At 52.6% G+C, this 26,542-nt stretch overlaps 3 protein-coding genes and 1 non-coding gene across 4 annotated transcripts in view; 2 read left to right on the top strand and 2 right to left on the bottom strand.

Annotated features, from left to right (window-relative positions):
• The window catches only part of Bag6 (BCL2 associated athanogene 6), a 12,689-nt gene extending 9,654 nt beyond the window's left edge, over positions 1-3,035 (top strand). The window contains exons 15-25 of the mRNA XM_005370832.2: positions 1-256; positions 385-554; positions 663-716; positions 819-921; positions 1,002-1,126; positions 1,264-1,410; positions 1,502-1,561; positions 1,670-1,813; positions 1,890-1,997; positions 2,453-2,599; positions 2,875-3,035. The exon at positions 1-256 is cut by the window's left edge and continues 7 nt beyond it. Coding sequence (XP_005370889.1) covers positions 1-256; positions 385-554; positions 663-716; positions 819-921; positions 1,002-1,126; positions 1,264-1,410; positions 1,502-1,561; positions 1,670-1,813; positions 1,890-1,997; positions 2,453-2,599; positions 2,875-2,970 — 1,410 coding nt within the window. The 3' untranslated portion in view covers positions 2,971-3,035. The remainder of the gene's footprint in view (positions 257-384; positions 555-662; positions 717-818; positions 922-1,001; positions 1,127-1,263; positions 1,411-1,501; positions 1,562-1,669; positions 1,814-1,889; positions 1,998-2,452; positions 2,600-2,874) is intronic.
• LOC101994656 (RT1 class I histocompatibility antigen, AA alpha chain-like) overlaps positions 1-26,542 on the top strand; it is a 629,094-nt gene that overhangs the window by 504,364 nt on the left and 98,188 nt on the right. The window lies entirely within an intron of this gene.
• Prrc2a (proline rich coiled-coil 2A) lies at positions 6,750-22,982 on the bottom strand. The gene is made up of 31 exons (XM_005370835.3): positions 22,823-22,982; positions 20,851-21,025; positions 20,187-20,364; positions 19,762-19,861; positions 19,606-19,678; positions 19,158-19,301; positions 18,849-19,000; positions 18,246-18,325; positions 17,940-18,082; positions 17,474-17,564; positions 17,170-17,380; positions 16,393-16,861; positions 15,861-16,051; positions 15,376-15,673; positions 14,843-15,053; positions 12,851-14,704; positions 12,264-12,532; positions 11,931-12,061; positions 11,579-11,708; positions 11,389-11,474; positions 10,992-11,225; positions 10,731-10,871; positions 10,545-10,616; positions 9,881-10,048; positions 8,495-8,577; positions 8,163-8,373; positions 7,966-8,064; positions 7,662-7,874; positions 7,378-7,472; positions 7,194-7,284; positions 6,750-7,095 (listed from the first exon to the last, which is right to left on the bottom strand). Exons 2-31 carry the CDS (start codon positions 20,960-20,962, stop codon positions 6,955-6,957), a joined length of 6,471 nt encoding a protein of 2,156 aa, XP_005370892.1. The 5' UTR covers positions 20,963-21,025; positions 22,823-22,982; the 3' UTR covers positions 6,750-6,954.
• Positions 20,555-20,686, bottom strand: LOC113455696. The gene has a single exon (XR_003376683.1). It is a non-coding gene; the product is annotated as a small nucleolar RNA SNORA38 (small nucleolar RNA).

Below are 26,542 nucleotides of genomic sequence, written 5' to 3'. Positions count from 1 at the left end.
CCACCCCCACCCCCTGCCCCAGAGCAGCAGACCACACCCCCACCAGGGTCCCCTTCTGGTGGAGCAGGGAGTCCTGGAGGCTTGGGTCCTGAGAGCCTGCCACCGGAGTTTTTCACCTCGGTGGTACAGGGCGTGCTGAGCTCCCTCCTGGGTTCCTTGGGGGCTCGGGCTGGCAGCAGTGAGAGCATTGCTGCCTTCATCCAACGCCTCAGTGGATCCAGCAACATCTTTGAGCCTGGGGCTGATGGGGCTCTTGGTAAGCAAAATGGAGGTGCTATAGTCTTGGGAACTAGCAGAGTGGAAGAGTAGTTGGCCTTTCTTTACTAAGGATTAGGGCTAGGCTAGGACGTGAAGGCCATTGCTCACTTCTGACCCTCTCCCTAGGATTCTTTGGAGCTCTGCTCTCTCTTCTGTGCCAGAATTTCTCAATGGTGGATGTGGTGATGCTTCTGCATGGGCATTTCCAGCCACTGCAGCGGCTCCAGCCTCAGCTGCGAGCTTTCTTCCACCAGCACTATCTGGGTGGTCAGGAGCCCACGCCTGGCAACATCCGGGTAAATGAAGGCGCCGGGCCCTAGAGCTTTCCTTGCTCCCCACCTGCATCCCTTAACCCTGACATGAGTGAGGTGGAACTAAACCTGAGCTATGGCGTTCCTCTACAGATGGCGACCCACACCCTGATCACTGGCCTGGAGGAATACGTGAGGGAGAGTTTTGTGAGTGTCCTTTGTGTGTTTGGGCGGGGAGGCTGGGGGTCCCTGCTGCCTCCACCTTCTAGATCCTCAAGGTCCGGATTTGGAGTTCTTTCTGTGTTTCAGTCTTTGGTGCAGGTTCAACCAGGTGTGGACATCATCAGGACAAATTTAGAGTTTCTGCAGGAGCAGTTTAACAGCATTGCTGCTCACGTGCTCCGCTGCACAGGTGAGACCAGCGCAGCGGGGAGAGGGTGTGTTGGCTGTGTGGGGCTGCCAGACTCAGGGGCCTCTCACATCTTCCCGCAGACAGTGGATTCGGAGCCCGGTTGCTGGAACTGTGTAACCAGGGCCTGTTTGAGTGCTTGGCCCTGAACCTGCACTGCTTGGGGGGACAGCAGATGGAGCTTGCTGCCGTCATCAATGGCCGAATTGTAAGCACAGTTCTCTGGGCTCTAGCTTCTTTGTTATGTCTTGTAGAGTTGATATTTCTCTCCAGACACTGCACCTGCTGCGTAGATGTAGATCACACAAGCAGGTTGAAAGTTCAAGTGGGATTTCTAACCCTCAGCGTCGCATGTCTCGTGGAGTGAACCCGTCCTTGGTGAGCTGGCTGACGACCATGATGGGACTGAGGCTTCAGGTGGTCCTGGAGCACATGCCTGTGGGCCCTGATGCCATCCTCAGATACGTGCGCAGGGTCGGAGACCCCCCTCAGGTACGGAGTCGGGATGGAAGGAAGCTGGAGAGATGGGTGGACTGACTCCTCCCACACCACCACCAGCTCCTTTCTTTGTCTAATTCCACAGGCCCTTCCTGAAGAGCCAATGGAAGTTCAGGGAGCAGAAAGAACTTCTCCTGAACCTCAGGTACCAGGGAGAGGTGGAAAGGCCAGATAATGTATAGATGGCTGGAAGAAAAGGGGCTTAGGGGCAAAGAATTCTGAAGTCCGGACCTTCCTGCCATCTGCTTTCTAGCGGGAGAATGCTTCTCCAGCCCCTGGAACAACAGCAGAAGAAGCCATGTCCCGAGCCCCGCCCCCTGCTTCCGAGGGGGGTTCCCGAGATGAGCAGGACGGAGCTTCAGCTGATGCAGAGCCTTGGGCAGCTGCAGTTCCCCCAGTAAGTGGCGAGAGGTGATCCAGTGGGTTAAAGAGATGTAAGTTGTGGGAATTATTTCTAATCCTTTCCTCCCCAGGAATGGGTCCCTATTATCCAGCAGGACATTCAGAGCCAGCGGAAGGTGAAACCTCAGCCTCCCCTGAGTGATGCCTACCTCAGTGGTATGCCTGCCAAGAGACGCAAGGTTGGTCTCTTTCCTGAGGATGTCTCTCTCTATGCAGTACCCTTGTTGAGCTAGTTGAGTTTCTTCATCTAGTTAGGAAGCCTGCTTGGGGGTCAGGCTTGTTCATGATGGTTACATGTGACCACGTGAACCTTCATCTTACTGTTTGTGGCAGTTCTGGTACCTCAGCTGTGTGATTTCCTAAGTGATTAGGGTCCATTGTGTAAGATGGGCTTTGCCTTGAAGAGTAGCTAACTCTGAGTCTCAGATGGTCTGACCTGCTGGTGCCTTCTTTTGTAATCAATCAAACATTTTCTGGCCATAAATTAGGAAGGCATTTCTGCTGTTAAAACCACATGCAGACTGTTCCCCTACCCTGGTTAGTATAGAGACTGGTTAACTTAATGGAAAGGGTGAACTGGGTGGTGGCACTGGGTCTGATGTTGATCCCCTTTTCCCTCTCAACCCGTCCCCAGACAATGCAGGGTGAGGGCCCCCAGCTGCTACTCTCAGAGGCAGTGAGCCGGGCAGCTAAGGCAGCCGGAGCTCGGCCCCTGACAAGCCCCGAGAGCCTGAGCCGGGACCTGGAGGCACCAGAGGTTCAGGAGAGCTACAGGCAGCAGGTGCCCCACTTTGCAGCAGAATAGGGATGGTCTATTGGGAGGGTCGGGTCAGGTTCCTGCTTCCCGGTATCTATTGAGAGATGAATTGGTAGTGTGGGGGCTGCCGGTTGGTGGTCAAGGTTTTCCTGTGGCCTTTGGGAAGAAGGCTCAGCTGTCGCATTGGGCTTGCCAGCATGGCTGGCAGGGAAGTACATCCTGAGGGTTGTCTTTGCATTCGCTGGGATCCTAGGGCTAAACCAGGACTCCTTCAACCTGCTTGTGCTTTCTCTCTCTAGCTCCGGTCTGATATCCAGAAACGACTGCAGGAAGATCCCAACTACAGCCCCCAGCGCTTCCCTAATGCCCACCGGGCATTTGCTGACGACCCCTAGCTTTCTCACCAGGGGACCGTTTTCCCCCTTCCTTCACAGTATTTAAGAAATAAAAGTCGGATTTTCCTGGCTCCTTTGTCTGGTAGTGTTGAATACCTTCATTTCCTTCACACATTTCATCAAAGAATCGCTAGGTGCCCAGTACACATACACCATTCATACTCTCCTTATGGACTATGTGCAGGCCTATCAAGATGGTACTCAGCTAGGCAGTGGTGGTTACCATCTTTAATCCCAGCAGTTGGGAGGCAGAGGCCAGCCTGGTCTACAGAGCAAGCTCCAGGACAGCCAGGCTACACAGAGAAACCCTGTCTCAAAGGACTGAAAATGCTAGAATAGACATAGCATTCTGTGGCACCCATGCACCTCTGCCACCCCTTATCCTGACTCTTTAAGAGGCTGCTGTTGTAACATCAGTTAAACTAGTCTCATTTTAAGCTCAGGCCAGCACCTAAGTTTTACAACTTGGCCCTGGATCTCTGGAACAGGAAGGCCTGATGACTAAGTTCCATGCTGAAGAAAACCTGAAAAGTAGGAGGCTATATGGTATTTGGTGGTTTGAATGAAAGTGGACCCCCATAGGGAGCATCACTACACTATTAGGTGTGGCTTTGCTGAAGATGCTCAGGCCAGGCTGTGGTACAGTGCTGCTCTCTGATCCAGATGTAGAACTCTTGGCTCTTCCAGCACCATGTTTGCCTGTATCTCACTATGTTGAGCGTAACTAAATCGTTGAAGCTGTACGCCAACCCCATAGTTGCATGGTTATTGTGTCTCTTCACAGTTGGTACCAAGAACTGGGGTAATGCCATGATAGACCTGACCATGCTTTTGGAGTTTTGGATTAGGATAGGAAAGTAGCTAAGTACATTAAATGGGACTTAGTGGACCATGTTAGTAGGGAAAAGGAGGTGCCAGTAGCAGTGTGGTGCTGGGGGTATTTTGAACTGTGGGACCCTGGCTTAAGAGGTTTCAGAGGAGGATATTAATATGTTGGCTAGAGATGTGCTTATATTTTAATGAAGAATGTGACTTTCTGCTCTTCTACAAAAAAGTGCCTGAGGCTAAATTGAAGATTTATGAATAGTTTTGACAAAGATTTCCAGATCGCTCAGTAGTGACTATGGCTTGGTTATTTGTTGCCACACGTACACAGATCTATAATGAAAAGGAGCAAGCTGAGCAATGAAAAATACAAAATGAACTACTTGAGAAAAGGAACCCCGGAAGTGTAAACAGATAAAGAAAAGCCTGATGACCCCACCCAGCATTATCCAGTCTCATCTACAGAACAACTTCCAGAACAGCTTTAGTTTTAGTCAGTGAAGGAAACCATGGAAAACAGAAAGGTGGTGAAGTTGTAATTGAACAAGGGGGCACATTCCAGCCCTTGGCAGCTTCAGCCACATGGTTCTGAATTTTGAGTCAGAGATGCAAGAAAAGAGTTATGGAATCTCTCTCGATGGCTAAAGATGCCGAGGCCAGGCATGTGTCAGGATATGGCCTAGAGCAATGGAAATCTAGCAAGGAGAGCTGCTAACAGTGGAAAGTTGGAGCTCATTAGAGACGCAGTTTGGAGTCTGCCGGGCTGGTTTACAGTGTTCCTTTGGTCCAGCATTTCCTCACTCAAACCTGTTTTGGAATGGTAATGAATATTCTATACCACTATATGTTGGAAGCATATGATCTGCTTTCTGACTTTATAGGGGATTAGTTAGGAGATAGCACAAATCTCAGAAAAGACTTTGAACTTTTAAACAGTGTTGAGACAATTGTCATTGATTATGGGGCCTTTTGAAATTGGACTAAATGTATTTGTATTATATTGTTACAAGCTTATGAGAGCCAGTGAATGGAATGTGGTTTGGATGTAATTGGCCCCCATAAACTCATAGGGAGTAGCACTATTAGGTGTGGCTTTGTTGGAGAAAGTGTTACTGTGAGGTCTCCTTTGCTAAAGCTATGCTCAATGTGACACAATTTTACTTTTAGAAACCATCAAAACTTAATTATGAAAATGTTTGGATGAGAGAGTAGTTCCAGCAAGCAGAACTTGGCAGCTTCAGCCATTTTAGTCAAGGTTACAAGAAAGGGGAGCTGGGTGGTAGCAGTGCACACCTTTAATTCCAGCACTCAGAAGGCAGAGGCAGGAGGATCTCTGTGAGTTTGAGGCCAGCCTAGCCTACAAAGTGAGTTCAGGACAGCCAGGGCTACACAGAGAAACCCTTTCTTGAAAAAACAAACACTAAAAAAAACCCCAAACAAATAAGAAACAGGTTATGGTCCCAGAAGCCAGTTAAAAGAGAAAAGCTGAGCCGGGCGATGGTGGCACACGCCTTTAATCCCAGCACTCGGGAAGCAGAGGCAGGCAGATCTCTGTGAGTTCGAGACCAGCCTGGTCTACAGAGCTAGTTCCAGGACAGGCTCCAAAGCCACAGAGAAACCCTGCCTCGAAAAAACCAAAAAAAAAAAAAAAAAAAAAAAAAGCCGGGCTGGGGGGGAGGGTTAGGGGTTTAAGCAGAGGTCCTGAGTTCAATTCCCAGCAACCATATGGTGGTTCACAACCATTTGTAATGAGATCTGGCGCCCTCTTCTGGCGTGTGGGCATACATGCAGGCAGAATGTTGTATACATAATAAATAAATCCTAAAAAAAAAAAAAAAAAAAAAGCCGGGCTGTGGTGGTGGGGCACAGTCTGGAGGCAGAGGTAGGTGGATCTCTAAGAGTTCAAGGCCAGCCTGGTCTACAGAGACCCTGTAAAACAAGTCACTGATAAGCCTCTGCTGCCACTGTCAATCCCATAGAGGAAGGGGCTATACAACTGTAACATACGTTCAGAGTGCCTAGGCCTGTCACATGCACGTTCCCTTGTTGTTGTGACAGGGGAGGCTGCAGCCATGACATAAAGTAGATGATGCAAATGCTAATGCAAAACTCAAGTCCAAGTCGATCAAAGACCTCAACATAAAGCCAGCCACACTGAACCTCACAGAAGAGAAAGCGGGAAGTACACTTGAATGCATTGACACAGGAGAGCACTTCCTAAATATAACCCCAGCAGCACAGACACTGAGAAACAATTAATAAATGGGAGGGGAGTGAAAAGAAATGTACAGCTCAATATCAAGGAAAAAAATACATTAAAAAAGGTATGTGCTAGTGGATTTTCACTCCATGCTAAAAGCCAGGTGTCAGAGATACCTCTGCTTGACACTTAGAGGGGTCATTGTGTGGAGCCTGGACTGTGTTGGAGACCTCGATATTGTGGAGACACTAGAGCCATGGATACCAGCTGAGGAGAGCTGCTAACAAGGAATGGAAGCAGTCCAAGAGAAAGAGGTGTGTTGCAGTCAACATAGCTGAAAGAAGCTGGAGATTTGAAGTGCGTTTTGACATAAGATAGAGATGTAATGTTGGTAACTGCCCAGCTGGTTTTCGGTCTTGCTTTGGTCCAATATTTCCTTGTTGTACTTTTATCATCCTGCTGCATGCAGATCCAGATGTCACCATTTTTCCTGCCATGCTGATTGTGGACTAAACCTCCTCTGAACCTATAAACCAGCTCCAATTAAATGCTTTCCTTTCTAAGAATTACATGGTTACAGCAGCAGAAACCCTAAGACAGGTATGCACTGACCTCCACTGGTATGAGCAGAATTCCTTATTTGAGCCCAGCCAAAATTCGTAATTCTGGAACCTTGAAGTAACCAACAGGTAACTCAAGTACATAGTTTTTACTGAATCTACTGCATACATCACTAAGCAACACACTGTACATTAGTTAATCCCCCAAATGACTTCCTTTTTTTTTTTTTAAATTCTTTTATTCTTTTTTAACAAACGGCCCCAGGGATAGGGGACCAGGGGAAGAGAAGAGGGGAAGTGAGGCTCCAGACCCACAACCCCTCCCCATCCACCCCTTTCCCCCTTATATATTTATAATCTATATACAAGCCCCGGGGGTTGGGGTCAAGGGGAATTCCCTCAGCGGGGTGGGGGCAATCCAGGCTCCTTGTCCCCCCGGGACCCAGGCTCCTCTGCTCTTCGGGGAGGCCCTTCTCGAGAAGGTGGCCCCGTCCGTTCCCAAGGCTTCGGCATCCAGCGCAGGGCATCTGGTGGGGAGGCCTGAGGATAGGCACATGCGGAAGAGTTAAGTCACCAATCCTTCAGCAGCTCAGAAGGGAACCTAAGCTAAGGCTGGGGTCACAAGGTTTCTCCTTCACCTGCTGGTAGAGGTCAATGCGCTGAGTTCGGAATACTCCACTGTAGGTGGAAGGTGGGGCCTTGAGACGGGAATTGAGACCAGAGAAGGGCCTAAAGGAAGAAATTTGGTTAAGGCAAGCCCAAGACCTGTCCTGGTTTCAAAGGAAACTCCTGAGGATGCAGAGTCTACATATTCCTATTTACCTTCCAGTTGGGGGAGTCCGAGATGACCCAGGACCACCAAGGTTGCTGCTGAGCTTGCGATAATCCTGGAAAGGCTTTAGTTCTACTGGGTGCAGCTGAAGATAAAAGACGATTCACCCTATGAACCTCCAGTCTGATCTATTCACCCTTTTTCTTCCTTTTTTGGGGGGACAAACCCTGAATCTCTCTACCTCGCCATCTTTCAAAATCCACTCAACGTGGACTACTGAGTCCTTCCACCCAACAGCCACCTCACTGCTCAGCCACTATTCCCCACACCTCACCTCTGCTCGCCCCAAGCTAGGGGGGAAGGGCCTGGCAGATGAAGGCAACACCCGAGTAGCAGGAGCAGGTGGGGGCCGCACGGTCAGGCTGGGGGGCTGCAGAGCAGGACCCACAGGTAACAGAGAAAGAGGGGGTGGAGCAGGAGGTGGCGCTGGTGGCAGGGAGCCAAAGTTTACCACTGGCAGCTGTGACTCTACCACAGGCAGAAGCATCTGCAACAAGAACCCCAGGGAGCCCATTAGGGCAACAAGGCACTGAGAAAATTCAAACTAAGTCAGGCGAAGGAGTGGAGATGACAGTTACCTGCTGAGCAGGGGCCCCTGAGGGAAGGAAGCCACTCTGACCACCTGGCTGCAAAGGAGCGGAGTAGAAATCTGGCGGGGACGGGAGGTCCTGGCGCACCTGTTGGGAGACGGCAGAGGAGTCACCCCCAGGTTGTAAACTGGTCAAGTCCCCCATGAGCGGCCTCCCCGCTGCCCTAGCAGCCGCCCACCTCATACCTGAAGCAAGGGTGGGTCAGGCAAGGGGCTGGGGCAGAAAGCTGCAGAGTAGAAGAAGGAAGGTGGAGGGTAGAGAACTCCTCCAGCAGGCAGCTTCCCCAGCTCTGTGGTTTGCAGTGCTGAGAAATCCACAAACTGGCCCTTGAGAGCTACCCCAGAGAGCAGTGCCGAGGGAGGGGCTGGACCTGGGGGTAGATACAGGGGCTGTGACCTGAAAAGAAGATAGGGAGGAGATGTTATTCTTAGTGTGATACCTTAACCTACTGTTTGGTACCCTCACCCCTGGAATCCATCTCTATTTCCTTCGGAGGTCTGCAGGAATCTAGTTTTACCTGTACTGGTGCAATGAGGGTGTCCCAGGACGGAAGCCTCCGTTGTTGGGATGTAACTGAGAGTCAATGGCACCCCCAGAGACCTGATGGAGAACAGCAAGGCAGAAGCAGTTCCAGTATCTTTGATCAAGAAAAGGTAACCTGGGGCTGGATACACACAGCAGTGGTAGAGAGGGGGCTTCTCTGCCGCCCGAGCCCCAGGTCTGTGCTCTAGCAGTGTGGTGGGTAACCCTGGCTGTCAGCAGGACTGAGTAACACACAGGAGACAGAAAAGCACACTTTCCACCTCAAAGTGGGCAGCACCATCCTACAAGCCAAGGGCCTGGATAGAATCAAAGTGAAAAAGTAACAGAGGAGCCTGGTAGAATCTCAGTTCCTAGGAAGGAGACAAGCATCAAGCTCAAGGCCAGACCCTGTCTCACAATGTGAGAAGAGGGCAGGAGTGGGGGCTGCAGAGATGGTTCGGCTGCTAGAACAGGCACAACAGCATCTACAGCTCCAGCTCCAGGGAGATCAGACGCCACTGGCCTCCATGGGCACCTGCGGTCATGTACACACACCCACTGAGTACACACAAGGCTGGTTATCTGCACTGGCTGCTCTTCCAGATCTGGTCTATCCTCAGCACCCACATGGCGGCTTACAACCACCTGCAACTCCAGTTCCAAGGGGATCAATGTCTTCTTATGGCCTCTGTGAGCACTGTATACACATGGTGCAGACAAATACAGGCAAAAATAAAAATCTCTTTTTCGAAACAAGGTTTCTCTATGTAGCCCTGGCAGGCCTGGAACTTGCTCTTATAGATCTACCTGCTTCTGCCCTTCCCAGTGCTGCCTACATGTCTGCTTGCACACAGGGAGGGCACCAGATCTCATTACAGATGGTGTGAGCCACTGGGTGGTTGCTGGAATTGAACTCAGGACCTCTGGGAAACAGGCTCTTAACCTGAGTCAGCTCTCCAGCAGGCAGCTGATCTGTCCCACCACAAAGAACCTTCAAAACCACAGGTCTTACGTATAGCCAAAGCAATGGAAAATCTAACACATGCCATCAAAAACAAAAACAAATTCCTGAGCAAAGGCCTTAACCACCCTACCCACTGCAGGAAAAAGAAAAACATACAACAAAATGTTTTATAATTAACCAACTTCAGGGCAAGAGACACCGCTCGGCAGGTAATGCACCTGCTGCTGACCCAGGTGACCTGGTGGAGGGAGGACTGCACCCTCTGCTGGCAGATGTAGCACAGGCACACACACATCTGCTGAGCATGTTGGTAGAGCACATCTTTAATCCCAGCACATGGCAGACATGTGGAAAACATCAACAACAGGGGAAAAAAAAAGAGTAGAAAGGGGGTAAATGATGAAAAACGGTGCTTACTTGGGAACTGGGAGGTCCAGGGCTGCCATAGAAGACCTCAGTGTACAGGCGCTGACCTGAAGGGCTGGGCTCTGGACCATAGTGCCCAGAACCCAGGCTCTTGGCCTGTGGCTCAGTAGAAGGAGAAGCGCTGGGGAGCAGCTCCCAGTCTCTGGATATGGGAATGGCCTGGCCAAAAAAAGCCTTGTCAAGAAGGAAGTCTGACATTCTACATCAGCAGTCCTCAACCTGTGGGTTGTGATCCGATCTCTTTAAGGGTTGAATGACCCTTCCACAGGGGTTTCATACATTACTATTCTTTTAAGATTTATTTCATATACAGTGTTTTGTATGGGTGCATCCTTGCATCCCGGAAGAGATCTCATTCTATATAGCTGTAAGCTGTTATATAGTTGCTGGGAATTAAACTCAGGACCTCTGAAGAACAGCCAGTGCCCTTCACCTCTGAGCCCCCACATTACAATTCTTAACAATAGCAAGATTAGTTACTAAATAGCAACAAGATAAATGTTATTCTGTGGAAGCCCCCACCACATGAACTGCATGGGGGGGGGCTGTGGCACTAGTAAGATAGAGGACACCACTGGTCTAGATGCTTATCATTACTCCCGTGTATCTTCATCAGAGTTCACGGGCCTTCCCACCAAACTCACAGCCCACCTACCTCGGTAACTGATGTCGCCAACTCTTTTTCTCCTTTTAAAGTGTCTCCTACCACTAGGCACAAGTCTGAGTCCTGTAACATGGGGGGAGGAGGATACAGGATAGTCCCACAATTCAAATCCCCATCCCACCTGTCATCACTCTCCATACCCAACCCAGGATACACCCAAGTTCAGCCCATTCAGACCTTGTTGGTAGTGCCAAACTCAACTTGAGAGCCAGATCGGTGGGCTGGCCGGAGGGGACCTGGCTCTGGGCCTCGGTCTGTGCGTTGCGATCGTTCTGTTCCTATGGGTCCAGGGGGCAGAGGCTGCTCCCGGGGCAGCTCCTAGATTGGAGAACAAAGTACAGTTGGTGGGTGACAGAGGAAAAAAAATTCAAGAAATCCCATTACACACTGACAAAGAAAGGCTGACAGACAGACAGGGCCAGGTTAAGTTTTTTTTACCTTTCTGTCCCCATCATGGGGAGCAGGTGGCCGTCTCCTAGGAGGTTCAGAGGGTTCAGAGCCAGATGCACCCTCACCAGGAACAGTATTCAGGGGCGAGGGTCCTCCAGGCCGCTTGGGGGGTCCCTCTGCTGACCCCTTAAGTCCTCCATCAGGGGAACTTCGCTGGCTACAGGGACCTGATGACACTTGAGAATCTCCACTGAGGTCCACCCCACTGTCAGACTGACTCATCTAAGGAGTAGAGGAGAGGTCAAGTTAAGAGCAGAAAACACCTAATGCCTAACACGTGCATGTACATCAACACACTGAGAAAAGGAGATTCAGGACAGATGAGAAGACATGAACAACACTCAACAAAAATCACTGTCACCTCCTAACCCCCTAACCCACTCACCTCTGTGCCTGCCACATCCTCAAAGGGGCTCAGGGGCTCCATCCAGGGCTCTATGGAGCCGGGCTGGTAACTCTTTCGGCTTGTGGCTGGAGAACATCAACCAGGAAGCAGGCAGTGAGAAAACAGTTCTGAGGCCCACCTCACACCCTGCCCCCAATTCCAGTCTCTCCCCTGCACCAGCTCTACCCACCATTATGTAAACGACTCCAGATGTGGGGGGTCAGGGCCTCTGCACCCGATTCTCTGGACTCTCCCTGAGGGCCTGGGACCTCAGGCTTAGAGCCTAGGAATCCAGAGCTAGGAGAAGCTGGCACAGACTCCTAAGGAAAAAAAAACCCAGAAGGGCAAAACACAAATAAGCTGGGGCTGAGTGAGGAGCAGCAGCAACAGGGGAGACAGATACATGGGAGACAAGTGGTGATCGCTAATGAGAATCTGGGGTGAGGGCTCGACAACAGAATGCGAAAGTGTACAGAAAGCATAACCAAGAACCTTCAAAGGTGAGAGTGCAATGAAACCCAATCTCCAGCCCCATCCCTCACCTCCTGCAGCAGCTCCGGTTTTCGGGGTGGCCGCTCCCGCCGTTTCGGGGGGAAGGGATTAACCCCGGTAGAGTCCCGGGGAGTCCCGCCCACCCCCCTCACCATCGGCCCTGGCTCCTCGAAGTGGGGGTCTGGGGAAAAGGGGAAAACTGTCAGCATCTACCTCATTCTACCACCGACCCTAGCTTGCACTCTCAACTCCACCTCCCAGTCCTTCCAGCTCTACTCATCGCTGAACCCAGTAACAGGGCCCCCAGGCCAACCTTATGCTCCCCACTCCAGCACCTGACCTTTGGGGATGAAGTCATTCCCACCTGCTTGCCCCCAGCTTACCAGAACTGATGTCGTTGCTGGCCATCGGGGGGTCATAACGGGTTGGGGGCCGAGGGGAGGAGCCCTGAGGGGCTTGGGGAGGCCCAGGCTTAGGCCTTGGGTGCCCCCCTGGTGCAGTTACATTTCCTTGACGGCTGCTAAGTTGGGCCAGAGCCTGTTGGATGCCAGCCGGGTTGCTGTGGATAACTTGGTCCAGGCGGAAGACAGCAGAACTGCTGGGGGGCGGTGGAGGAAGAGGAAGCCCAGGGGCTCGCTCCTCGGGAGGCCGGCTGAAGAAAGCAGAGCATCAGCTCCAGGGCTCACTAAAGTCTTATTCTGTCCTACAAGTCAAGCATGTTTTCCAGCTTCTCCACTGGTACCCTGCTCTCTCCCGATAAAACCCTTTCAAAGTTTTGTTTACCGAGTGGGAAAACAAGCATGAGGACTGCCAACTCTTCCGCTCACTAACTGCCCTTAGCAAGGTGGAGGAATTATGGCACCTCTTGATGCCTGACATATCTACATGCCCCCAACTCCCTGGCACCCACCCTCACCTGACACCCCCTCACCCCAGCAACTGTAACGGTTAGCAATCTACCCTTACCCACCTTCGGTTCTTGGGAGAGGGCCAGCTCCTCTTATCCCCTCGTCCTGGGCCGGTCCGTCCCCCAGGGCCTGAACCACCACCACTACTGCCACCACCACTGCCAGTCTTGCCCCCAGGGCCTGGGCGCCGGTTTTGACGATCCATGCCTGGCCGCTGACTTGAGAAGCTCCGCTTGCTCAAATCCTTGGCTCGCTGGCTCAGCTCTCCGCGAGACATGGTTGAAATGCCTGGTCCAGACCCACCTGCACTGCCCCCAGGAGTCCCCACAGCTTTAGAGGTCATAAGTGCTGCTGGGGGAGTCTCCTTGTCACCCCGGCGCTCACTGGCAAAGTCGCTGCTCTCTGATGCAGTCTCCCATTCCTCATTGGCTTGGTCAGAGTTCTGGTTTGACAGATCAGGAGATTTAGCAGCTGTGCGGCGAGGGGGCGGGGGAACAGTGACTGTTGCCAGAGTCTCCTCGGGTCCAGGGGTAGAGCTTGGAAGGGTTAGGGAAGGGGGCTTGACATCAGCTCCTCTGGCTGCATTTTCACGTTCTTGTTTCAGCCTCCGGAAACGAGGGGGTTTGTCCTGCTGCTGAGCCCTGCCATGTCTCCTCCGTCGGGGTCGCTCCCCATCTTCCATGCCTACACCTATGTTGCCAGCTCGAGACATGGGGGACAGGGGCCCTGAAATCAGCTTCTCTTTCAAGGGGTCCTTACTTGGGGGCAAAGGACCTGTTGGAGGCTTCTTTGGAACCATAGACTTGGCTGGAGGGCTCCAGCCTGAGCAAACAGGAGGAGGAGGCCGCCCCCCACCACGGCCACGACGTGATGGCACTCCTCTTGGAGTGAAGACACGACCACCCCGGGCAGTAGAGAATCGGGCTGGGGCTGGCGATGGGGGAGCTCCTGGTGGTGGTGGGGCAAGGGGGACCTGAGCAAGTACTCCCTCCTTGGGTGGGGGGGCTTCCTTGTCAGACGGGGCCAGGTCACTCTCATGCGTCTCACTGCCTGTTTCAGAACCACGCTGGCGGCGTCTTTTGGGTATTTCTTCATACTCTGAACCCTCACTTCGTGTCTCACTGGCAGTTCGGCCTCGGGGAGCAGAAGGGTGGTTTGGTCCCCCTGCACCACCGCCACGCCCGTCATCTCCTCGGAATTCCCGGTAACTTCGGAATTCTCGGCTCCGGGCTCCCCGACCTCGGCCTCCATAGGTTCCCCGAAAGCCCCTTCCTCTGGCAAAATACTCGCCTCGGCCACGACCCCGGCACGATGTAGGACCTAGTCTTTCATAGGAATAGTCCCTCCGAAGCCTAGGAGCAGGAGAAAGATTCCCACCCGGTGGGGTCTCCTTGGGGCCCACCTTCCCCTTAGCTGTCTTGAGTGGATCTGGCTTTGGAACCTTGGGGGTCTCATCCCCCTGTTCTAGGGATTTAGGAGGCAGTTCGTCGACTTTGACAGGTTGTGGCGGTTTCTTTATAGGCCCAGCTCGGCGAGGAGGGACACCTGGCTCCTCTGGAGGGATCCCACGACGACAGCTGCCTGGGCGAGGGCCCCATCGAGTCTCCGTACGATTTTCTCTGCGTGGTGGTGGTGGTCCTTGGCCTCCACCTCCAGCTCCACGGGCAGGCTTTCTGCCTGCTTCTGGTCCTGACACCTGTGGCGGTTCCTCCTTGGGGGGTTCCTTCTTGGGTGGTGGAGCTTGTATCTTGGCAGCCTCATCACTGCCTGGGGCCCAAGGTAGTGGACGGGGTCCTGGAGGAGCTGGCTCCTCCAGAGGGAAGCGAGAGATTGGGGGCCCAGGGGCTCCGTTCTCAGGAAAACCGGGATAATTAGCCAGATAAGGTGGGGGCGGAGGTACTGGAGGAGTCTCGCTCCTGAGGAGAAACAGAAGTCTGTCAGGATGAGCACACACTCAGTGCATTCTGACCTAGACACTCCTTTCCCCTGGACTCCCCGTCTCCTCAGATAACCCCGGCACACAGTCAGGCCGCAGTTCCTCCCTAGCAACTCACCTCATAGTCTTGTCGTCCTCATCTGCTGCCTGGCGCAGAGGTGAGGTGAGAGGGCGAGGGTCAGTAGGTGTGGTGGTAAAGACGTCTCCTACCCAGGCCAACTTGGGGTCTACTGGTGGGGTGCCCCGTTCCCGTAATAGAGGGGGTGCATGGCGTTCAAATGGCTCTGAGCTTGAGCCCCCACTGTCTGACCGTTCCCGGGGAACCAGACCTAAGAAAACAAAGAAACTACCCTGTCAGGCTTTCCACACCAACATTATCTTCCCTTTGCACGCAGGCAGCACCTGCACCTCCTGTTCTCTAAGTCTGGGTTTTCTCTTTTCTTGTGAAAACAGTCAAGCACTCAGCTCCCCTATGAAGTAATCAAGCCCCTCAAAAACCATGCCCAATGAAGGACCTTGGTTTACCTCTTCCCCAAGCCTATTCCACAAGACCCTCAGAAGGACTAAGCAGAGACACCATCGCAGCAATCTGTTATACAAAGTATCTCCTCCTGGAACAGGGAGCTCCCCACAACTCCAATGGACCCTTACCAGAGGGATGCACACCAGGAGGGTAGAAGTCCAGAGGGGGCCGGCCCTGAAGAAGTCGAGGGTCCACATAAGGAGGAATCATCATCCAGCGGGGATCAAAGTTCATTGGAGGCATTGGTGGGGGCCGGCCCAGAGCACCTGGGTACAGGGCTTTGGGGGGTGGGGGTGGTGCCTGTGGGGCAGGTACAGCTCCCAGGGTCACAGGCTGTGGTGGTGACGGGGGCACTGGGGCAGGAGGGGCAGTGCCTTGTTGCTGCTGCTGCCACTGCTGCTGCTGCTGCTGCTTCAGGAGCTGCTCCTGCCAAGAACAAGTCAGGAGAGAGGTTACAGTTTACAGCCAAAGGCATTAGTAGGAAAAGTCAAGGCAAGGGCATAACACACACACACGGGGTAGGTGGACCAGGAACATAGTCAAAAGGTGAACACTGCCTGAAGACGAGAGAGAGAGACAAACAACAGCCTAAAAGGGAAGAACTTGACCTCACCTGTTGCTGCCGCTGGAAGCGAGGTGGCAATGACTTCTGGTATTTTGGGTAGCCCAAGCCCTGGCTGGGAGGCTGGCGAGTAGGACCAACCCCATCACCCCTGGGTTCAATCTTTGGGGCGGGCGGTGTGGTGGGTGGAGGAACCTCTTCTGGTGGTTCAGGGCCCTCTTTTGAAGGCAGTTGGGGTTCCACTGCATTGAAGAACAGAGTGAGTAGGTTCAGTTCATTAAAACAGCTAAAAAATTACCCAGAAATTCCAACCCCCAACCAAATACCAACTATATTAAAGCCCATCCTGTCTAAGACCTGGGAAAACACTTCAAGGCCTCAAATACTTCTGTGAAACACCAGAAAATGCAGGGAACTTTGCTCCACTTTGGGTGCTACAAAAACGCTTTAGATCCTCCTCCCAGATATCCCAAACAGAACCCCTTCTTTCCCTACCACCCACAGCTCTCTTCCCATGACACCATCTTTACTACCCCGCATCCTCACAGGACGAGCACCTAGCAGCCTATTCCTTTCTGCATACCTGAGCTGGCTTCGAAGCTGCCACTGCTGGTGCTACTGGCAGTGCCACCACCACTCACCAGAGTGGGAGCTGGAGCCACACCTGGACTGGGGGTGGACTGCACAGGAGGGGCTTGTGCTGGCTCTTCAGGTTCTTTCTCTGGTGCTGGGGCTGATGGCAGAGCTGGAGGAGCAGGGAGTTCTTTGGGGACTGCAGGTGGTAGAGCTGGGGCAGGAGGGGTAGCAGGTGGGGCTGCAGGCTCTGCTTTGAGCCGCTTGTCAGGCGCCCCAAACTTTTCATCGAGTCGCTTGAGCTTCTCGGCACAGGCTGCCCGGCGCTCCTCCTGCATGCGGCGCTCTTCCTCTTCTCGCCGCCTCCGGGCACGCTCCACTGCCAGGGAAATCTCTGAGGAAGACTGCTTCCGACGCTGCCGCCACGCCTCATCCTCATCTTCAGGGGCTGGGGGTTTGCAGGGAGGACCCCCACGGTCCTGCAACAGGTATCAGTCATTCTACCTTCTACCTCTTTCAAAGACCAATCAACAGGAAGCAGCAGGCCATGAAGTTACAGGTCTCTGTGGGTGGAGGCGACCTCCTCATCCTCTCTGTTCCTTTAGAGACCTGAACATGCAGGCCTTCCTTCCCAGCATCCCAACTCATCCCCCACCCCCAGAACCAAACGTTCCCAAGTTTTCCTGAGATACTGGACAGCCCCCTCACTTCTTGTTACTACTGCTTATTCACCATTCCTGACGCCTCCCACAATTGACCCTCTCAAGCCCTCACTGTAGATACTCACTGGGTATTCCCCAGGGGGGCCCCAGTTCCCCACAGGTCCCCGGTGAGGTGGAGGTGGGGGAGGTTTTGGGGTAGCAGGAGCGGGCTCTGGTTCTGGGGGCCTTGAGTTCTCTGTCCAGGCCGTCTTGGGAGGGGGTGGCTCACTGCCAGGAGAAGTGCCCTTTTTGACATCTGCTTCAGGTTCCTCAGCAGCAGCTGACTGGGAATCCTTGCTGTTGATAAACCAGTGTGTTTAAACTCGGCCCTCCAGGAGTCTATGTAACAGAAAAACAAGCCCTCTTCTCTCCTCTGGTGCCCTAACTCACTTGGACTCAGCTCCCTCCTCATCAGAGTCTCGCCCATCTTCCTCATCGCTGAACTTGAGTTTCTCAGTGTAGTCGACCTCCTCGTGGGCTCCTGAGGGGAAAGGAAGCTGACAGTAGGCAAGCCAAGCAGTCTGTGCTCAATCTCAGATACTTTCCCCAAACAAAACCAATCTTCTGAACTACAACAGCAAAATGAACCAACGCTAACCACGCCCACCCAGCCAGCCTTCAGCTGCTGCCCAAGCCCTGGCACCCTCACTCCTCTCAACGCTGTGCAGCATTTGGCCTCTACCATGCACCCTCACTCCTCTCAACGCTGTGCAGCATTTGGCCTCTACCATGCACCCTCACTCCTCTCAACGCTGTGCAGCATTTGGCCTCTACCATGCATCCCTTTCATGCCTGCTGCTCTCTCAGACGACCCACCTTCCTTTGTCAGATTTTACTTTTTAAGATCCAAATTTACCTGCCCAACCATCATCATTTTCCTGGTCCAATTGGTCAAATTCTTTGAGATTATCCTCTTTAAGAATAGAAGGCCGACCCACAGGCTCTACAAGGCGCATTGGCGGCCCTGAGCCCCGGGGGCCCGCCACACGGGGAAAACGGCTGTGTATGGGGAGAGAGAAAAAAAAGTGTGTGGGGGGACACAATATTAAATACAGTATGTAGTAGAACTGCATACAAACTGAGCCTCCTGGGTACAAACACCTCTTCCCAAGCAGCTTATTAACACTGTCCCCAGGAACAAACTCAGAATCTGATTGCTTACCCAGGCCCATCTGGAGTCGGGTATCGATAAGGCCCCTGGGGTCCGTAGGGCGGAGGGAATGGGAGATATGGGGGATACATCTGCAAAAGGGCCCAACAATCGCTGCTAAGAAGATAGATAGCTGCCAACCCTTTAAACACATCCTCCTCCCAACTCCATCTCACTGGGGTCCTTTTATTTATTTATTTTTTTCTTCTTCAAGACAAGGTTTCTCTGTGTAGGCCTGGCTATCCAAAAACCCACTCTGGTAGACCAGGCTGGCCTTGAACTCACAGAGCTCCACCATCCTTTCCTCCAGAGTGCTGGAATTAAAGGCTAAAGGCATACACCACTCCCTACCACTCCCCGAACTGGGGTTTACTTTCTGCCTTCTAAAGACTAAATCCTAACTGCCCACCACCAGACAGAGTTTCTGTGTAGCCCTGGCTGTCCTGTAACTCCCTCTACAGACCAAGCTGGTCTTAAACTCACAGCAATCTGCCTACCTTTGCCTCTCAAGTGCTGGGATTAAAGGTGTGAACCACCAATACCCTGCCTAAATCTTGACTACTTAACCCTCTGGCTTTTAGTGAAACCACTCCAAGACTGGATAGCCAAACTCACAAAGGGCGGCATCATTCCGCGGTAGGGAGGGAACTGGGGTGGACCCGAAGGCTGCAGCCCACCCCGGGGATCATGACCATGATGAAGTTTGGAGTCCGGGCCCTCCAGTTCATCAGGGCCACGCCCACCTCCGTCCCTCCAAGTTGTAGAATCTGTATTTTGAAAAATGTGAAGAGGGGGAAAAGATAAGTTATTACCGATTGGGAGCAAGTGGATGCATCAAAAATGATGGGGAGGAACATTAGTAACACAACATTTAGCTCCTCCATGGACCAGACGCTAGCCTGGCTACGCTAGGCGGTCACTCACTTTGGGGGCGGAGGCTTGGTCCGGGCCCAGACGACTGTTCGGCAGACTCCCTTTCCTTGGCAGCCTTGTCCTGGTCGCCAGCCGCCTGCAGGGTCGGAAATTCCTCTCGAGAGAATCGCGACAGTAGGCTTGATGCCCTTCCACCTGTTCAAACGAGAGCACGAATCAGACAGAGTTCGCTTCCTGAGCATGCACATACAGTGGAAGGCTCTGGGTCCTGGGAGGATGAGATTTAGACAAAGGCCCCGGAGCTTTACTGCCGGAGTGCAGAATGCAAGGCTCCCGTACGACAGTGATCTCACACTTTCTTTTTGGGTTTTCAAGACAGGGTTTCTCTGTAGCTTTGGTGCTTATCCTGGAACTAACTCTTGCAGACCAGGCTGGCCTCGAACTCATAGAGATCCACCTGCCTCTGCCTCCTGGTGACCTCCAACACTTTTGAACTCACCATCCCCATGTGCTCCATGGGTGACACTGGCTTGTGCCCAGGACTTTACCCCGCTTGGAACCGAAGGAGTGTTCTGGAGAAGCAAAGGTAATAATGGTCACGAGGAGGGAAGAGTAAGTATCATTCTTCCTCCAACCCCTCCAGTTCTCCAGGTACCTCTGGGGCTGTTGGGGGTCGTTTCGGCTGGTTGGAGGCAGGCGTCTGTGAAGCCGGCAGTGGCTGCGATTCCGGCGGCTGAGCGGTTGAGGCATCGGAACTGGGGGAATAGCAGGACGGAAAGGTTATCCAGACTTTGAAATGCCTCTCCCTTCGTTCTCCCACTGATACAAAGTTGGAGCTAACCCTAGACCATCACTACCATCTACAAATACTAGGACAAACTAGCTCTCAGACAGGCTCTTTCTTCTTGCTCTCTCCCCGTCTGTCTAAGCTTGAGGCTACATTCCTTTGTCATCTAACAGACTAGGGTGCAAAATGCTCTTCTGTCTCTGGTTCTCATTTGTCTGGAACAGACAGCGCTTTAATATTTTCTCAAGTTCGAAGCTAAAAGACTCATCATTCTAGGTTCCCCAGGCCTCTACCTCTTGGGGTCGGACTGCTCCTGTTTGCTTGCCCATCCTGTTCCGTCTTTCGGCACTAGTGAGACATTGGGGTCATTGCCTTTGTTCTCGGCTTTCAGGCTTGGAAGGTTGGCTGGGGGTGGCATACGCCGGGCAATGGCAACTTTTCCGAGGCTCTGCAGGCCATGTCGAGGGGCAACTGAAGCAAAGGTGGAGAAAGGGTCAACAATATCTCACAGGGAAGACCTAGCAGTCCCCATTCAGATCCCACTTAGACTACCCTCCGCATTCTACTACCTTTTCACTACAGATTTCTCTCAGAAGCCATTCCACTACTCAATAATCTCCAAGCTTTCCCGACAAAGGTGAATACATTATAATCACTGCTTCTCTGTGGGACAGCTGATCCGGAGCCTGCGGGGAGCAAGCAGGTCCCAGATCTCTGCAAATCCACATTTCTTTGCCTCCGACTCTTACGTGTTCATGGACAAGGAACCAAAAACACGCCTTTGTGGGGAGGATGACTGGTGTTTTACCCAGAGCCCAGCACCCCCACCCAACACTGAAGATGAGACCGGGAGCTCTTCAGTGTTCTCCTGGTCTGTTTGCTACTTTTGTTCAAGGAGTCTACATCCAACACATGCTCAACCTTCAAAGACTAACAACATCTTTGCGGGACCCTCACCGGCGGGTTTCTGGATCTCTAAGGACTTGCCCTTATACGTATCAAACAGGTTGAGCGAGGAATACTTCTTTCCATCCTTCCCCTTGGCAGTCGGCCCCGAGCGATCGGACATTGCGCTGGAAGCTCATTGAGTATGTTGGGTCCTGCAGGCACCTCCCCCAAAACGAGCCGGTGCCTGTGGGTCAAACAGTAGGCAGCTCAGATTCTGCCCCCTTCACAAACAAAAGCCTAGAAGCTCTCTTCACTCTCTAGCTTGAGTAAACTACTATAGACTCTTAAGTGACCACAATCCACTCAGTCCCCATAGCCAGTCCTTTCTCCCTGACACATCCTGACAAAGAAAACAAATAAAATAGTATCTTCCTGATATAAAGGCGCTACCCTTTGGGCCACTTTATAAATGGCAGCAGCAGCCGAGCGATGGTGGCACACACCTTTAATCCCAGCACTTGGGAGGTGGATCTCTGTGAGTTCGAGGCCAGCCTGGTCTACAGAGGGAGTTCCAGGTCAGGCTCCAAAGCTACAGAGAAACCCTGTCTCGAAAAACAAAACAGAAATGGGAGCTGCTTCTCTTGCTATCAGAAAAGCAATTGTCTTCCACTTCTCCAATAATCAGAGATACATGATAAAATTGGACAGCCAAGTCCAAGCCCCAGAAAAAACCAGAACAAGGCACACAATTCCATCGAGCATGTAAGAGAACTTAGGACTACCAACCTATTAGACACCAGCTCCCTAATCATGCCCCAGGGCTCTGTGTCCCAGGTTCCATTCCCAGCAGCCTTAAGTCCCATGTGGGGAGGTTTGAAGGAAGGTATGCTGGGAGGTTAAGGATTTTTATGAGCTTGCTATGCCAGACTGGGAGCTGGTGCCAGAATAAGCCTTACTAAACAACAGGGGCTCAACACACTGCCAGGCTGAACAAAACCCACTGTAAGCAGAATACTCCATCTATTATTCCTTAACTTGCCCCCATCTTGGGTCTTGGAAACAATGCTGCTCGCAGAAAAAAAACACTAGCGGACTCCGGTGTATTCTATGTAAAACCGAGGAAAAACAAAGCATTATGAAGCTAACCTGAAAATACCCTGTACCCATGGGCCCAGAGAGCCCAAACCAGAACCAGCTTCATCTTCTATCCTCATGAAATCTCCCACAGGCAGTCAGTTCTTTTCTTAATAACCCTTACTCCCCAGGCAGGCCAAACCTAGAGCGACCAGGCAGTCATTTGTGGGTGGGAACGGTGTGGAGGAGAGATGGAAGATAGGAAGAAAGCAGGCAGGCACAGGATCAAAGCCCAAACAGGGGAAAGAACTTTACCATAAGCCCGAGACAAGGAGATGGGGCTGCTCTACGGGCACAGAAGGAAACCAATCTGACATCTACGGTGAAAAACGGGGAGCAAAAAAACCGCAGAGCAGACAAATTTAAACTAATAAGAGAGAATCAACGAGAAAGGAGAGAGGGAAATAATATATGGGAGCAAGAATGGCTGAAAAGGAGGCAGCCTCAAGACAGCCGGGAATAAAGGGGGTGAGCGGAGGAGATCCGGCTAGCAGGAAAAATGGAGAGAGCAGAGAGGCAGAGATGCTGGACGAAAAGCAGGGCCCCGGAACCGGGGTGACTCGGCCCGAGACGCAGCAGGACGGGAACCATGGCGCCGGGCGGCAGAGCGGAGAGACCCTCCAAGGCGGCCGAGGGGCCCCGGATGGGCCGGGGGGGCCCGAGGCGCCGGGCGGGCACTGCGGCCCGCAGTGGGGTCGTGCACCCGGGACGCGGCGACCGCGCCGCCGTCAGCCCTCGATCCCTCCACAGCGGCCTGGGAGCGGCTGGCGCAGGCCGAGGGGGAGGGGCGGGCCGGCGGCAGGAGGACAAGATGGCGGCGGCTGATGGCAGCTTCTCCCCCGGCCCGGCGCCGCCGCCGCCGCCCCGCGCCGGAAAGGGCGTCAGCGCCCGGCTCGCCCAGACTCACCTGGCCGGGTGCGCGGGGGTCCGGAACCCGGGTTCAGAGGCTCCCCGGCGCGGATGGCGGCGGGGCGGGGGCGGATGGCGGCGGATGGCGCCGCACTCGACTCCTCCCGTCTCCCTCGCTCACTCCGCGGCTGGGCTCCGACTAACGGCCCATCCGGGCAACCGCCGCCCCCGGGAGCACCCCCCCGCCTCCCGCCTCTCTCCGCGGCTGGACACGCCCCCTTATTTGCATAGAAGGCGGGCCCCTGTCTCCCCGACCCCTCCGCGTCTCAGGGCCGTCCCCCTACTTTAAAAACGAAGGCCGTGTGCGGCGGCTATTTGCATAAAGGGGAGGGACTTACGGACGCTAGGACGCCGGTTGGCTAGGGCGGCGCCTTGGCGTCGGCGGTTGAGACGCGTCGGCCCGGAGGAATGCCGGGCCGTTGGGCGCAGAATTTATACGACGGATGGTGGGAGGAAGAGGCGGCGCATGCGTGCTGTGTCCGCGGACGGGCTGAGAGCAAGAGGCGCAGGAAAAGGATGCTCGGCGCCCGACGCTTTCGGGCCAGAGGACGGGAAGAACTGCGACGAGCGGAAGGGATCACTTAGTGGAGGGAGGAGTTCACGTAGGCCCTGGAAGAGCCTCAGGGCTGGCGTCCATTCGGGGGAGGTGAACGCTTCAGGGAGGCGGGCTTTCCAGCCTGTCAATCACGTCATGCAAATGAGCGGCGAGGCGAGCCAATGAAAGGGCGCGGAGGACTGTATCGTTGACTTTCTCCGAGGAGGCGTTCTTCGAGCGGTTCTGGGTATTTGCATAATGTATGCAAATCACTTGAACAAAGACGAGGGATGACCCACTCGTCCGAATTTTAGCAGTGAATAACCAAGGTGGACATTTCAAAAAATGTAACTTTCAAAAAATATTTTATGGTTTATTGGCGATTTGTGTTCTTTCAACAATGAGTTTTAGTTTTAAAGGTAGTACTGATCCCCCTCTTTGTTTCTTAGGACTTGACTGTAAAATCTTTGCGTCTCACCAGGCCTACTCAGTCAACATTTTCTTGCTAATTTGTTGATGTGTATGAGCGGCGCACTGGCCTTTATGGGTGCTGTGCAGGCCAGAGGTTGACATTCGGAGGTCTCCCTTGTACATTCATTTTTTGAAACAGTCTTTCAGTGAATCTGGATAGTTGGTTGGGTGAGCAGATGGACTGGTCACTGAACTCCAGGGATCTTCGTGTTTCTGCACCCTTGTGCTGGAGTTAAACCCATGTGATCTGTTCAGCCTGTACCTGAGTTCACGAGATCCACACTTATGAGGATCCCGGCTGCATAGCAAGTATTTCATCCACTGAGCCATTTCCCCAACCCCAGAATTGACTTTTTTTTTTTAGATTTATTTTTAATTTTTGTGTATGGATACATGTACACATATGCACCACATGGGTTCCTGGGTGGATCTCAGAAAACGATGTTGGATCCCCTAGAACTGGAGTTACAGGTGGTTGTGGACTCCCAGATGTAGCTGTTAGGAATGAAGTCTAGGTTCTCTGAAAGAAAAGTGCTGTTAACTGAGCCATCTCTCCAGCAACTATCAGTAACAGTTTGAAGTACCAGAGACAACATGGAATACTGTGGAGGTGAAGACACTCTGCCTGCTGGTAAGAGCAGGGTGTAAGTGCTCTAGGAAACCTCAAGAAACATGCGGGGGGAAGGTGGAAACTTAGAACTTGGCATCCACTTGGGATCCCAGTGCTGCAGAGGCCAGGGCAGGTGGATCCCCTGGGGCTCACTGCCTGCCAGCCTAGCCTGGTGGACATCATCTGAGGGATGACAGACAGCCAGGGTTGTCCCTGGCCTCCATGAGTACCAGCATCTCTCTCTCTAGCTCATGTAGGTAAGCAGAGCCTGTGCCTAGCTGATGTAGGTAAGCAGAAGTGTTGACAGAGGTTTCTGTCCCACCCAGTCCCACAGCCATTCAATCCCAAAGAAACACACAGTGGCCTACATTAATTATAAACTGGTTGGCTTATTAGCTCAGGCTTTCTTATTAACTAATCCTTACATCTTACAGTAACCCATAATTCTTGTCTGTTAGTCATGTGGATTGGTGTCTTTATCAGTGAGGCGTTCTCATCTTGCTTCCTCTGCGTCCAGATCATGACTACAGACTGAGCTTTTCTCTTCCCAGAATTCCCCTGTTCTGGTACCCCCCCACCCTGCGCCTATACTTTCTGCCTGGCTACTGGCCAGTCAGCATTTTATTAAACCAATACAACTAACAAATCTTTAGAGCATTTCCCCCCTTTTTTCTTTTCAAAACAAATACTCTGAGTCTATTCTCCTTTGTTTAGCTTTATTCCTGTTCATTATCCATAACAACTTGTAACCAACACTCTAAACAAAGAAACGTCTGTACAAAGGTCTGCAGACCTGTGCCTAGCTGATGTAGGTAAGTAAAGGAATCACTTGTCCAGTGCAGACAGTCACGACAAAAAGCTATCAGGGCACAGTTAAGAATGAACACGTGCTTGTATTCTTCAAACACCCTACTTGGGGCACTGGGTGCTAACCACTGTTTGAATTAAGTGCTTACAATAAGTTCTTTAAGTTTTTATTGTAAGCACCCCTTCTCAGTTCCTGTACACAGCAAAGACACTGGAACACAGACAGTTTGCCTCCCCAGTGGCATTTGTTGGGTTCTCCCTGCCTTCCCTGGCTTCCTGGAGAGCGAGATCTGTTAGTCAGAACTTGCCAGACCACTTTGCCCACGTCCATTCTTTTTTTTTTTTTTTTTTTTTTTTTTTTGGTTTTTCGAGACAGGGTTTCTCTGTGGTTTTGGAGCCTGTCCTGGAACTAGCTCTTATAGACCAGGCTGGTCTCGAACTCACAGATATCCTCCTGCCTCTGCCTCCCGAGTACTGGCCAGGCTCCCACGTCCATTCTTTTGCACACTCCACAGTGTTGAAGAAACAATGTCGTTTGATGGCTCCAGCCCCTGAAGGTTCAGCTCATCAGGGCCGTTTCAAATGGTTTGCAACTGACCTTTCTGCTCTCATAGGCATTCGTGAATTCTAGACGATCTTCCGCCATTTCCACGCGGCCTGGTGGAGATGCTGCCTTGCCTGCCGCTAAAGGGACAGTTCCCCGAGTTTTACAGCTCGAGCATTTCCGTGGGAGCTCTGCTGTGACTGGTGCTAGCCCACCCCTGGGATGTCCGCAGAGACGGTTGGCTCCCTTGAAGTTGCCTGGGCAGCACTCCCATGCTGCCTCCCTCGGTGCTAGAACAGAGACGCCTCTCTGGTGATCTCTCGCCGCTTTCAGTAGTGTGGGCTGAGCTGGCAGTGTGAACAGCACCGAGGTGGCAGAGGCAAGCTGCCTGACAGCCGAAGAGGAACAGCGGACTGGATCCGTCCGAGGGAGCGTGTAGGCAGGGACAAGTATAAAGGATGGAGAGCAAAAGCAGAAGCCAAAGGATAGGAATCTGTAGCCAACCAGAGAGGAGCTGGTGACACACCCCATGAATCCCAGCAGAGGCAGGCAGATCTCTGCGAGTTCAAAGCCAGCCTGGTCTACAGAGCGATTACCAGGACAGTCGGGGCTGCACACAGAGAAACCCTGTCTCCAAAAACAAAACATAAATAAGTAAATTAAGCCGGGCAGTGGTGGCGCACGCCTTTAATCCCAGCACTCGGGAGGCAGAGGCAGGCGGATCTCTGTGAGTTCGAGACCAGCCTGGTCT

Source organism: Microtus ochrogaster, unplaced genomic scaffold (genome assembly GCF_000317375.1).
Source record: "Microtus ochrogaster isolate Prairie Vole_2 unplaced genomic scaffold, MicOch1.0 UNK87, whole genome shotgun sequence".
NCBI classification, from domain to species: Eukaryota; Metazoa; Chordata; class Mammalia; order Rodentia; family Cricetidae; genus Microtus; species Microtus ochrogaster.
Note: the sequence above shows the minus strand (reverse complement) of the source record. Positions and strands in the feature narration are given on the sequence as shown.